Source organism: Oryctolagus cuniculus, chromosome X (assembly GCF_051225735.1).
Source record: "Oryctolagus cuniculus isolate XC-2025 breed Fujian yellow rabbit chromosome X, ASM5122573v1, whole genome shotgun sequence".
Taxonomy (NCBI): domain Eukaryota; kingdom Metazoa; phylum Chordata; class Mammalia; order Lagomorpha; family Leporidae; genus Oryctolagus; species Oryctolagus cuniculus.
Window position 1 is genome coordinate 133,189,994 of NC_142888.1, and position 12,917 is coordinate 133,202,910.

At 37.2% G+C, this 12,917-nt stretch overlaps 1 protein-coding gene across 7 annotated transcripts in view; it reads right to left on the reverse strand.

The window, feature by feature from the left end:
- The window catches only part of F8 (coagulation factor VIII), a 151,594-nt gene that overhangs the window by 53,493 nt on the left and 85,184 nt on the right, over positions 1 to 12,917 (reverse strand). For 3 of the 7 annotated variants that reach the window (XR_016227546.1, XR_001792396.4, XR_016227545.1), the window contains exons 15-21: positions 8,285 to 8,420; positions 6,498 to 6,710; positions 5,982 to 6,210; positions 5,596 to 5,778; positions 2,339 to 2,455; positions 1,672 to 1,743; positions 952 to 1,032 (exon numbers count right to left, since the gene is read on the reverse strand). Coding sequence is in view for 4 of the 7 variants with exons in the window: in XM_089323652.1 (XP_089179778.1) it covers positions 952 to 1,037; positions 1,672 to 1,743; positions 2,339 to 2,455; positions 5,596 to 5,778; positions 5,982 to 6,210; positions 6,498 to 6,710; positions 8,285 to 8,420 (1,036 nt within the window). In the remaining 3 variants the exon portion in view is untranslated. 7 annotated transcript variants of the gene reach the window in all.

Here is a 12,917-nt window from a genome sequence, read left to right on the forward strand (position 1 = left end):
TTGGCTGTGCCTAGAAAACAACAAAAAGTTGCTATGGCATTGATAGGATTGCTCTTTATGTCTGCTTACTGGTAAGTTCATTTTTCTCTGGTTCTTATTTACTATTTTATTCTCAGGAAAAATGGAAGAGTATATGCAGTCCTTCACAGAAGGAAAATATGTAGGGGAATGTACTCAGCCAACTAAGAAGAGAAAGCTGATATACCATGAGAAGTTGGAGGCAGGGGAACTAGGTGGTACTACATGTGTGCATTAGTTCTCTGGGCTACAGGTACAAGTGGAAAGCAAAACTAGAAGCAGAAAATTTTTTTCCATTTCCTCTTTGGGGCTCTAGAAGAAACCTCACTTTGTGTTTAGACAGAAGAAGCTGAGTTGGCCCTTACAAGCTGCCCTGAGCTCTCATGTGGTCTGGAAGGGACCCAAAGTTCCTATCTGCTCTTGAAAGGATCCTAGGCCTGATTGATCACATGTTGAAATGACAATATTTTTGAATATATTAGGTTAAATAAAATATATTATTAAAATGAACTTAGCATTTTTATTGTGACTGCTAGAATATGTAAAATTACATATGTGATTTGCATTATATTTCTGTTAGACAGCACTGCTCTAGAGGAAATGGGGAAGTGAGAAAATCTGAAAGACAGTCCTTTAAATCAATCAAGTTCACCTAAAGACATTGTTTCAGGTATCAATTCCAACTTATTTTATCAGATTAGACTAAGTAGATGCTTCCTACCACATAGTGGTATAGAATTCTTGATTGTTTTGTACAAAGCATAAGCCATTCTGCTCTTCAACTGAAGCTCTTCAAGTGTTCTTTGATAGAAATGACTGCAGTACAAAGGAGGTATGTAGATAGATACATATATACAGGTATAGATACAAAATATATATGTGATTATGTGATGAAATGCAATAACTTTTCCATGATTGATTAAGTTTTCTGACCTTGATCCAGGAAAAGGGATCTTTGGTGCTCCAGGCATTGATTGATCCAGAATAATGAAGTCTGGCCAACTTTGGGGCCCACTGTCCTTTGCCCAAGAAAGAAGAGAGAGATTAGATTCAGCTAGCTTTGTTGGTCCTAGACTCTTAGGAATAAAATCAATATTTTGCTGAAGGTTAATCCTAGCTGTGGAGAAGATAAGGTAAAAAGACTTCATAACATATTATCTAAGCACTTTGCTAGTCCTTCTTGCCCACTCTATTTTCTGAAATTTAATTAAATAACTCGCAAGCCTCCTTTTCAAATACTTAAAAGTAGAAAATTATTCATATTTCACATGCCATGCAAAATGAGATGAAGGGCTAGATTTGGCCTTTGCACTAAAATAATGTTTAAGAACTCTCTATAGATGATATCAAGCTTTACTATCACTGCTCATAGAAAATTATAGCTTCCCGCTATAGTGAAGAGAATGGACTCCAGGGGAACACTGCTGAACATAAGGAGGGCACTTAGAGAGGCAGTATTCTTGCCCAAGTTAAAAATTAAGGTGGACTGAATTAAAATGGTTACAGTAGAAAAAGAGGAGGAAAAGATTTGAGAGGCATCTATGAAGTAGAATTAATAGAAGCATGGAAATAGGTTGATTGTCTGAGACTCTCCAGTAGAAATAAAAGAGCTAAAATCATCCCAGTTCTTAAAGCAAAAATAGTAGTATTTACCATATTGTCCTGAAGCTGTAATCTGAAAATCTTGAATGTGTCCAGAAGCCATCCCCAGGGGAATCTGACAATCTGAAATCAAACAGAAGTGCACAGAATTTAGCTCATTAAATTTAAGTCCATGAAAACTAGAGAACACCAAGAAATTTTTAGTGTTTATGATATGTCAATAACAGTGCTAAATCTGTTATTACGCTATTTTATTTAATTCATCCTAACAGATGGGTGCAAAAACTATTGACATTTTGCAGCTGAAGAAATTAGAGTCCATACATAAGTAGACTAGTGATTCTCTTGTTTAGGGTTAAATACCCAAACATTATCAAGTAATATTTATATAAGTTATCTATAGTAACTATCAAAATTAACTTCAAAAATCTGCTACTGGAGATCTTGGAGTTTCACTAAGGTATGAAAATAAGGAAATTTGTTTTTATTTTTAGCATTGGTTCATTAAATGTTAGAGTTTTTAGGGTCAAACTTCAAAAGTTATCCACCCTTCCTTGAGGACTCTGATGATTTTATCAGCACTATTCCTTTTAGATTTCATAATTCTGTCAGCTTCTATTTATTTGTTGACATAGGCAACCAACCAATCCAGGAAGGAAGAAAGTTGTATAGAAGTCAGCTGGGGAAGCAGGGAGCTTCTGCCGACAGTGCTACTCACTCTTGCTGTACACCAGAAAAAGAGTGCTCATCCCAGCATGTAGGTGCTCGCCAATAAGGCATTCTACGCGCCAAATTCCAGCTTTGGATGGTAGCATTTCCACTGTTTCAAAAACACCTCATTAAAACCAAAACAAATAAAAATTATTTCTTTTCACTAAAAAATGAGCATGTTATACACTGATTTATGCAGAATATCAAGGGAGATACACAAAATTCAGTTCCATTACTCTTGGATCCTTTAAGCCTAAAGTGGTTGTTATGTAATTCCTATAGTTGGAGATACTGGAGATCGAGTTCTGGCCTTCTGTCTCCTAGAAAATGAGACATGTGATGGAGCACTTGGGTGGAGGAGACAGGATAATACAACCACATCAGGATTGGCCTATACTCCCTAGGTTTTTCAGAGCAACTGCTGGATTTCCCATTGATTGGATCTGGGTTCTGAGAGAGAGAGAAGTCAAGGTAAGGTCTTAGGTCCAGTCCATTAGGGCTGCTTAGAAGGGTAACATTGCTCCAGTAGAAAGAACATGGAAGTGAATGCCGAGGGACCAAGGAATAAAGGTAGAACCAACCAGGTCAAGTGATTTCACTGCTGAGAGTTTCAGAAGGAAATCTCTGAAGAGTCTCTGAAAGTGCCCTGCTTTAAATGTCTGCCAGTAAGAAGTTAGAAATTTCTTTTTTTTTCCTCCATGAAACCCATCTTCAAACACTCCAAATGGAGAAATAGCTCTGATCATAAACTATGCATGATTTTATAAGCACAATATTTTGATTTTGAGTAATTTTAAGCTCTGAACAGTTCGGATTTTATAAAAAGTCAATGGTCTTATTTAAATATTTGTTTTACTACTACACCTATGGGGCCAGCGCCCTGGCTCACTTGGTTAATCCTCCACCTGTGGTGCCAGCATCCCATATGGGCACTGGGTTCTAGTCCCGGTTGCTCCTCTTCCAGTTCAGCTCTCTGCTGTGGCCCGGGAGGGCAGTGGAGGATGGCCCAAGTGCTTGGGCGCCTGCACACACGTTGGAGACCAGGAAGAAGCACCTGGCTCCTGGCTTCGGATCAGCGTAGCTCCGGCCGTAGCAACCATTTGGGGGGTGGACCAACAGAAGGAAGACCTTTCTCTGTGTCTCTCACTCACTGTCTAACTCTATCTGTCAAATAAAAATAAAATAAAATTACTACACCTACTTAGGATCATCATTATGACCCCATTGCCTTCAAACTTGATAAATTATTATTTATTTAACTGCTAAAAATACCCTTTAAAGTTTTCATTTTTGATCATAAGGCCAAACTTAGAAGAACCTCATCTAAGATGTTTTAAGTTGTCTATCTGTGTTTCTGTGCAAGGGACTGCTTCCAAGCAAAATGGCAGTTCATGAAGAGTAGACCCTATTTCCTTGTGTTGTAGTCAACAAGTGCATTTTGTGGCATCATAAGGATTTGGCTTAATTTCATTTTTAATTTTTACTGCACACTTAAAAATTCTCTTCTTACGGAGAGGGATTCTGCATCTTTGCCTTTAATACCTGTTGACACTCATGAATCATGTTGCATGCTATGTGTATATGAATTTAAAATGTACATTTACTAGTATGAAAGAATATACCTGTTAATTTGTAATGTGTTTGAAAGCTTATAAGCTTTTTTATTTATAAAAAATTATATATTTAAATAATATTTTGGGTCTTATCATATACATTAATAAATATCTGCAATCCCTTGTTTGTAATTACAATTCCAAAATCCAAAAAGCTACGAAAACAAGGTTTTCATAAGCCTGATGACAAAACTCACTTGCAAATATAATCCGAACTGACACTGACTCTACTTATTCGATTTAGTGTGAATATTGATTTATTTTGCTGCAGAACTAGTAATACTAGTTACTCGTGATCACTGGAGGGGGCAAGAGGAGTGCTGCCAGATTCTGCTGAGGATCGATACAGTATGGTATCTGCACTTAATGATCTTCCTAAAATCTAAATATTTCTTGTTCCTGAAACATTTGGCTTCAAGGATTTCAGATAAAGGATTGTGAATCTCTATTGTCTACTTGGGAATTTAGAAGGTTTTTTTTTTTTTTTTTCCAAAAAATGTGAGATGCTTTTATACTACAGTTTTTCACTTTGTGTATTAAACTAAAAAAAAAAAATCTGCCAGTGCAAACAGTATGAAATAGCTTATAGCAATGGTGTCAATTGTAAATAGGTAAGAACTGTCATATTCCCTTACCTTTAACTTATCAATGCTGACAATAGCAGTTAGCAAGGCGTTAGGAGAAGCACAAGCACAAGGTAGTGAAACGGATGATTCAACTATGTCTCCTTTTCCAGTGAGGCTTCCAGCTGATGCAGGATTAAGTTGGGGGAGTGAAGACTGAACTTAAACCAAGTTCTGAATTTTGATTAGTATTTTGGAGTAGACTTTGTAATTCCTGACTTGAACTGTATTTATTACCGAAGAGTCAGCAGAGAAGTCACAGGGCTTATCAGATTTTTTTTAATAAACAGGGGAAGTTTACCTCTACTATTTTATTTATTTATTTTTTATTTAGTAAATATAAATTTTCAAAGTACAGTTAATGGATTACAATGGCTTCCCCCCCATAATTTCCCTCCCACTCACACCCCTCCCATCCCCCACTCCCTCTCCCATTCCATTCACATCAAGATTCATTTTCAATTATCTTTATATACAGAAGATGTTCTCCCTGATTGGCGACAACTAACTGAGCACCAAAGGGAAAACCTATTGAAGTGAAATGGACACTAGAGAAACCGTGACTTGATCAGCTCTTGTCCTGACTGTTGATGTAGAATGTACCTCTACTATTAAATCTGTTTTAAAGGGACAACAGAGAACCAAATAAAATTGTGTTTTGATTAACACTGTGAGTAGTGATTAGTCAGTACACTTGTTACACATACAAATTGCTATATTGGTGTCATGTGGGATTTGAGATGGAACATGAAAAGGAATGAATACATTTTTTCTTAAGAATGTGCCATGACATTAATTATCCATTTATTCTGTTCTGTTTTCTTTATAGCAGTTTTCCTGTATCTGAAATTATTTTGTTCATTTACTAATTTATTTAGTTCTCTATATAACATTAAAGTTACTTGAAAAAGGAAGTTACCTGAGAGCTTAGAGCTTGTCTTCTTTGTTTACTGACTGTATCTTCAAGTGCCTAGACCATTTAAGGTAAAGCACAGTAGGCAGAAGAAAGAGCACAAACTGGTGCATACCTGGGTAGAGGTTGTACACTGCCATTTTATATTCTTCTTTTTTCCGAACAGTGAACACATGCCCACTGAAATGAATAGAATGGATGTTTTCATTGCTGCCCATGCTGAGCAGATACCATCGGATCCTTTGATCCTGAGCCATCACTAAGCCAGGGAGTGTATCCATCACATAGCCATTAATTGCTGGAAAACACAGAGAAGACTGTTAAAATGGACTATAGAAATTTCTTTCCTTCTACTCCACCAAAAATGCTGACATCCATGAGAATTCTACTCCCTTACATATACTCTCAATTCATAGTGCTCAAGTCTCTGGCTCAAGGCTTACTTGTAAAAGTGCATGCTGCATTTCACAGTGAATAATATTTGGGTATGGGATACATTACCATGGAAGCGATAATTCTCTTTAAAAGTAGGGTCTTCTGTCTGGATGTTGCAGGGGGCCCTGCAGTTCCTTTCCATGTTTTCAGTGAAGTACCAGCTCTTAGTCTCATCAAAGATAGTGAAAAACAGAGCAAATTCCTGCACAGTCACTTGTCTTCCATGAGCAGGGTTCAGTGTGTTAGTATGACAGATGAGAAGGGGCCCAATCAAGCCTGAGTGCATATCTTTTTCCTAGGGAGGGAAGACATAAATCCTGAGTATAGCTCTCTCACATATGAACCAGACTGGATTTTTCATCAACTTTTATGGTATTCCAGTCTGCTCTCCATCTTCCCACACTGCAATTCATTCTCTTTAGTAGATTCTATAATGAAATTTCTAAAACATAAATATGATGTCATCTCTCTTATTTAAAGCCTCTCATTACTTTTAGGATAAATACCCAAATTCTTAGTACACAACGCAAAGACCATTTCTTTTAAACCTGAACATGGCCAGCACTATGGAGATCTGCTTACCAGATCAACATCAGAGAAATAAGCCCAGGCCTTGCAGTCAAACTCATCTTTAGTGGGTGCCATATGATGTTGCACTTCCCAAAAGTAAGTTTTGGTTTCATTAGGCTTGACAAAGTTTTTCCTAGGTTCGGCTCCTTGTCTCTGATCATCCTTATAAGAAATGAGGCTAGAGTAGAAGGAGTAGGGACGAGAAGCCATATTTTTGAAAGTGACCTGCATAGCAAAACAAAACAAAATAAACAAACCAATAACGATGATCTTTTAGGATCCTAAAGCTCTTTACTTAGAGTTTGCATCCCTAATAAGAACACTCATATTTTGTCCTTTTCCAAGTTTTTAATATAACAAAGAAAGTAGTACAGAGGATGGCAGTTATTAGAACCCAAACCTAAAAACCTATGCAGGAAATTCTGAGGAATTAAAAAGAACTCTTATTTATTGATTTGAAAAGCATAGGGACAAGAGGGAGTGGAAGAGGGAAAAGGAGATATCTTCCATCTGCTGGTTCATTCCCCAAATGCCTGCAACAACCATGACTAGACTAGGCTAAAGCCAGGAGCCAGAAATTCCATCCTGGTCTCCCATGTGGGTGGCAAGGACCCAAGTACTTGGGCCATCTATTGCTGCCTTCCCAGGCTCACTTTCAGGAAGCTGGATCAGGAGCAGGATGCCAGTGTTGCAAGCAGTGGCCTAACTAGCTGTGTCACAATGCTGGGCCCCTGAGGAACTTTTGAATTCTAAATTTAAGTCATGAACTCAAAGTTGTAAAAGAGAAACTCTGAAGCACTTAAAAACACTTCCAAAGTAAAAAGGAAAGATTGATAGATTACTAATTAAGAATTCAAACCCATTGTATTTCAAAAACCATCATATATAAACTCAAAAGATAATAAACCTGGAAAAATACTTTTCACTAAAATTATCAATGGTTAATTTCTACTATATGAAGCTATATAACTAATTAGAAAGGTATCCCCCCAAAGAGACAAATATACAAAGGATATTGACAGATTAAGAGAAAAACTTGAAACACTGCATTCCTAGTATTTTATCCTAGGAAAAGGGTTGTGATCAAAGCTTTATTTCTTAAATGAAAAAAAAATTGTCTAAACTATTATTCAAAGTAAATGGTTAAGTAAACCATGGTTCCAAAAATTCATATAATTATGCAGCCATTTAGAAATACATAGGAGGGGACCGGCTCTGTGGTGTAGCGGGTGGGGCTGCCAACTGCCGTGTCAGCATCCCATATGGGCGCCAGTTCAAGTCCCGGCTGCTGAACTTTTGACCCAGCTCTCTGCTGTGGCCTGGGAAAGCAGTAAAGGATGGCCCAAGTCCTTGGGCCCCTGCACCTGCATGGAGACCCGGAAGAAGCTCCTGGCTCCTGGCTTCAGATGGGTGCAGTTCCAGCTGATTGGGGAGTGAACCAGTGGATGGAAGACCTCTCTCTCTCTCTCTCTCTCTCTCTCTCTCTCTGCCTCTCCTCTCTCTGTGTAACTCTTTCAAGTAAGATAAATAAGTCTTTAAAAAAATACATAGGAAGTGTTTTGAATGATATAAGCAATGTTTATAACATAGTATTTTGTGAAAACCAAGAAGACAATGAATGTTATCAATTTTAATACATAGTAAGAAAATACCTAGGAAAAAGGATATACACCAAAATGAAAACTAAGAGTTTATTTTTCTATATTTTTTTATTTTTCAAATGTAAGAATACATTATTTATAACCAGAAATAAAATAAATATGCTACATTTTCCTTTAATTCTATTATCCTTAACTTACCACAATATTATCTTCAACTTCTGCTCTTATATATGGCCCCAAGATTCCTAAGTGTTCATTTAGTTCTCCACGATATAAGGGCTGAGTGAATGAGCCATCAGTAAATTCCTGGAAAACCACCTTCTTGAACTGAACACTGGAGAAGAAGCAGAGGAAAAGCAGAATCTTGATGGACCAAATGCATATAAATGCCTCATATCCTTGCCTTCCTTGTATTTTAGGTGCATTTAATAGAATTGATGATGGATTGTAAGTGTAATGGGGCAGAAAGTAGAAAGAGATTAAAAGTAACTTTCGTGTTTCTGGGTTGGGCAAATGAGTAGATGGTGATGCAGTTCACTGAGATAGAGAGCCCTACAGGAGTAGGTTAAGGTAAATGCTTTTGGACATATGGGACATCTTTGAGAATCAAAGTGAGAAATAGGCAGAGGTCAAGAGTTCACAAAAGAGGTCCAGATGAATATCATCTAAATTTAGATGGTATCCAGGTAACACAAGGGGTTTATTAAAGCTAATTGTCATTTTTTATGTTCTCATTTTAATAGAAATCTAAGCAGAATTTTGTAGAGTTAACCTTTCCATCCTTCCTGAAATAGTCACTCCAGGGTTTACTAGTTATGTAAGTTTCATGAAAGCAGGAGAATTTGATTTTGTGTGTTTTGTTCATTTATGTATTCTCAGAAGCTGAGAATATTTGATGAATGTTAGATTAATATAGAGTTTAGAAACATATTCTAAATATGCGATTCCCAGGATCTAGTCTTTGGACCTCTTTTTTTTATTTATTTTTATTAATGTAAAGAGAACAGATTTTCAAGTACTTCATAGATATAATTTGTAAGAACATAATGATACTTGTCTTCCCCCCTCCCTCCCTCTCCTTCTTTTATTTTTTCTTTTTAAATATTTGCAATAATATATTTGTAAATTTACTTTATAATCACGGGCGTAATGCTCCACTAATGAAAGAGTTCAACAAATAAAAAGTAGAAAGACTAGTATTCTACAAGAATATCGACAAGGACTAGAAACAATAATCAAATACCAACATGTCAATTTCACTCATATATTCTAAGGCATAGTTTTTTTGTTGTTTTTATATTCTATATATCAGTTATTACATATCAGAAAAAAACATATTTATCTTTTTGGGACTGGCTTGTTTCACTGAGCATAATGCTCTCTAGTTGCATCCATTTTGTTGCAAATATCAGGATTTCATTCTTCTTTATGGCTGAGTAGTATTCTATAGTGTATATATACCACATTTTCTTTATCCAGCTATCAGTTGATGGACATTTGGATTGATTCCATGTCTTAGCTATTGTGAAATGTGCTGTAATAAACATGGGGGTACAGACAACTCTTTCATATGCTGATTTCATTTTGTTTGGGTATATTCCCAAGAGTGGGATTGCTGGGTCTTATGATAGATCTATTTTCAGATTTCTAAGGAATACCCAAACTGTCTTCCACAACGGTTGTATTAGTTTGCATTCCAACCAACAGTGTGTATTAGTGTACCTTTTTCCCCACATCCTTGCCAGCATTTATTGTATTTTGATTTCTGTGTGAGAGCTATTCTAACTGGAGTGAGGTGAAACATTGTATTTTTTATTTGTATTTCCTGGTTGGCTAGTGATCCTGAGCACCTTTTCATGTGTTTGTCAAACATTTGTATTTCATCTTTTGGGAAAAATGCTTATTAATGACTTCAGCCTATTTCCTGACTGGATTGTTTGTTTTGTTGTTGTTGAGATTCTTGAGTTCCTTATATATTCTGGATATTAATGCTTTGCATAGTTTGCAAATATTTTCTCCCATTCTGTTGGTTGCATTTTCACTTGATTCAGTGTTTTCTTTTCTGTACAGAAGTTTCTTAGCTTGATGTAATTCCATTTGTCTATTTTTACTTTTATTGCTTGTGCTTTTGGGATATTTTTCCAAGAAATCTTTGCCTATTGTTATCTTTCAGCATTTATTCTGTTTTCCTCTAGTAATTTGATAGTTTAAGGTCTTAGGTTTAGATCCTTGATCCACTATGAGTTTGTTTTTGTATAGGGTGTAAGGTAGGGATCTTGTTTCATATTTCTGCATGTGGAGACCCAACTTTCCCAACACCATTTGTTGAAGAGGCTGTGCTATTTCCATGGAATGATTTTAGCTCCATTGTCAAAGATTAGTTCGTTGTAGATTGTAGATAGGTTTATTAGTTTAGGCAGAGAGAGAAAGAGAAAGAGAAAGAGAAAGAGAAAAAGAGAAAGAGAAAAAGAGAAAGAGAGAGAGAGAGAGAGAGAGAGTTGAGAGAGAGTTAGAGTTCTTCCATTTATTGGTTCACTCTCCAAATGGCCACAAGAGCCAGGGCTGGGCTATGCTGGAGCCAGGACCCAGGAGCTTCTTCCAAGTCTCCCATGTAGGTGGCAGAAGCCAAATCACTTGAGACATCTTCCTCTGCTCTCCCAGGCACTTTAGCAGGGAGCTGGATCAGAAGTGGAGAGGGAGTCCAACCAGTGTGTATACAGGATGGCAGCATCACAGGTGATGGCTTAACCCATTTTGCAACAATGCCAGCTCCAATTTCTGGAATTTTTATTCTGTTCCGTTAGTCCACATGTCTACCTTTGTGCCAGTACCAGGTTGTTTTAATTAAAACAGCCCCACAGTATGTCTTAAGGTCTGTTATTGTGAATCCTCTGACTTTGTTTTTATACAGATTGCTTTAGCTATTTGGGGTCTCTTGTGTTTCCATATGAATTTTAGGACCTTTTTTCCTAGATATGAAAAAATGTTCCTGGTATTTTTATTGGGATTGCATTGAATCTGCAAATAGCTTTGGGTAGTATGGACATTTTGATGACATTAATTCTTCCAATCCATGACTATGGAAGAACTTTCCATTTTTGCATCATCTTGTACTTCTATCCTTGATGGTTTGTAATTTTCATTGTTGAGATCTTTAACATTCTTGGATAAATTTACCCCAAGGTATTTAATCTTTTTGTTAGCTATTGTGAATGGTACTAATCTTACAAGTTCTCTCTCAACCATGGCATTGTTAGTGTCTATGAATGCTATTGGCTTTTTGTGCATTGATTTTATATCCTGCAACTTTGTCAAATATGCTTACCAGTTCTAATAGTCTTAGTGGAGTCTTTTGGTTCCCCTATGTATAGAATCATATCGTGAGCAAACAGGGATAATTTGACTTCCTTCTTTCCAATTGGTATCCCTTTGATTTCTTTTTCTTGCCTAATGACTCTGGCTAAAACTTCCAGGACAATATTGAATAGCAATTGTGAAAGTGGGCATCCTTGCCTGGTTCTGGATCTTAGTGGAAATTCTTCCATCTTTTGCCCATTCAATATGATGCTGGCCATTGCTTTGTCATATATTGACTCGATTGTGTTGAAGAATGTTCCTTCTAACCCAATTTGCTTAAGGATTTTATCATGAAAGAATATTGTATTTTATCAAATGCTTTATCTGATCTATTGAGTTAATCATATAGTTTTATTTATTTATTTATTTATTTATTTATTTGAAAGGCAGAGCTACAGAGAGGCAAAGGCAGAGAGAGATAGAGATCTTCCATCCTCTGGTTCACTCCCCAGATGGCCACAATGGCCGAAATTGGGCTGATCCAAAACCAGGAGCCAGGAGCTTCCTCCAGGTCTCCAACATGGGTGCAGGGGCCCAAGGACTTGGACCATCTGCTACTGATTTCGCAGGCCATAGCAGAGAGCTGGATTGGAAGAGGAGCAGCTGGTACTCTAACCAACACCCATATGGGATGCTGACACTGCAGGCGGTGGCATTACCTGCTACAACACAGTGCTGCCCCCAGTTATATTGTTTTATTGCTCAGTTTGTTAATGTGATGTATCACATTTATTTTTCTGCATATATTGAACCATCCCTGCGTCCCTGGGATAAATCCCACTTTGTCCAGGTGGATGATATTTTGATGTGTTGTTGGGTTCAATTAGCTAGTAGTTCATTGTGGATTTTTGTGTGTATGTTCCTCAGGGATATTGATCTGTAGTTCTCTCTTGTATCTTTCTGGTTTTGGAATTAAGGTGATGCTGGCCTCATGAAAGGCGTTTGAGGGGATTCCCTCTCTTTCAATTGTTTTGAATAGTTTGAGAAGAATTTGGATTAGTCCTTTTTTATTTATTTGAAATACAGAGTTACAGGGATATTCCATCTGCGAGTTCACTCCCGTTGCAGCTGGGGCTGGTCCAGGCTGAACCCAGGGTCATGGAGCTTCATCCAGGTCTCCCACGTGGGTAGCAAGTGCCTAAGTATTGACCATTCTCTGCTTCCTTCCCAGGCTCATTAGCAGAGAGCTGAATTGGAAGTGGAGTTCCTGGGACTCAAACCAGTGCTGTTATGGGATGCTAATGTCACAGGCATGATGGCTGTCCCTCTAGTGAACTTTTTTTTAAAAGATTTTATTTAATGAATGCAAATTTCAAAGGTACAACTTTAAGACTATAGTAGTTCCCCCACCCTCCCACCCCCACTCCTATCCCACCGACTATTCCCGCTCCCATCCCATTCTTCATTAAGATTTATTTTAATTAACTTTATATACAGAAGACCAACTCTATACTAAGTAAAGATTTCAACAGTT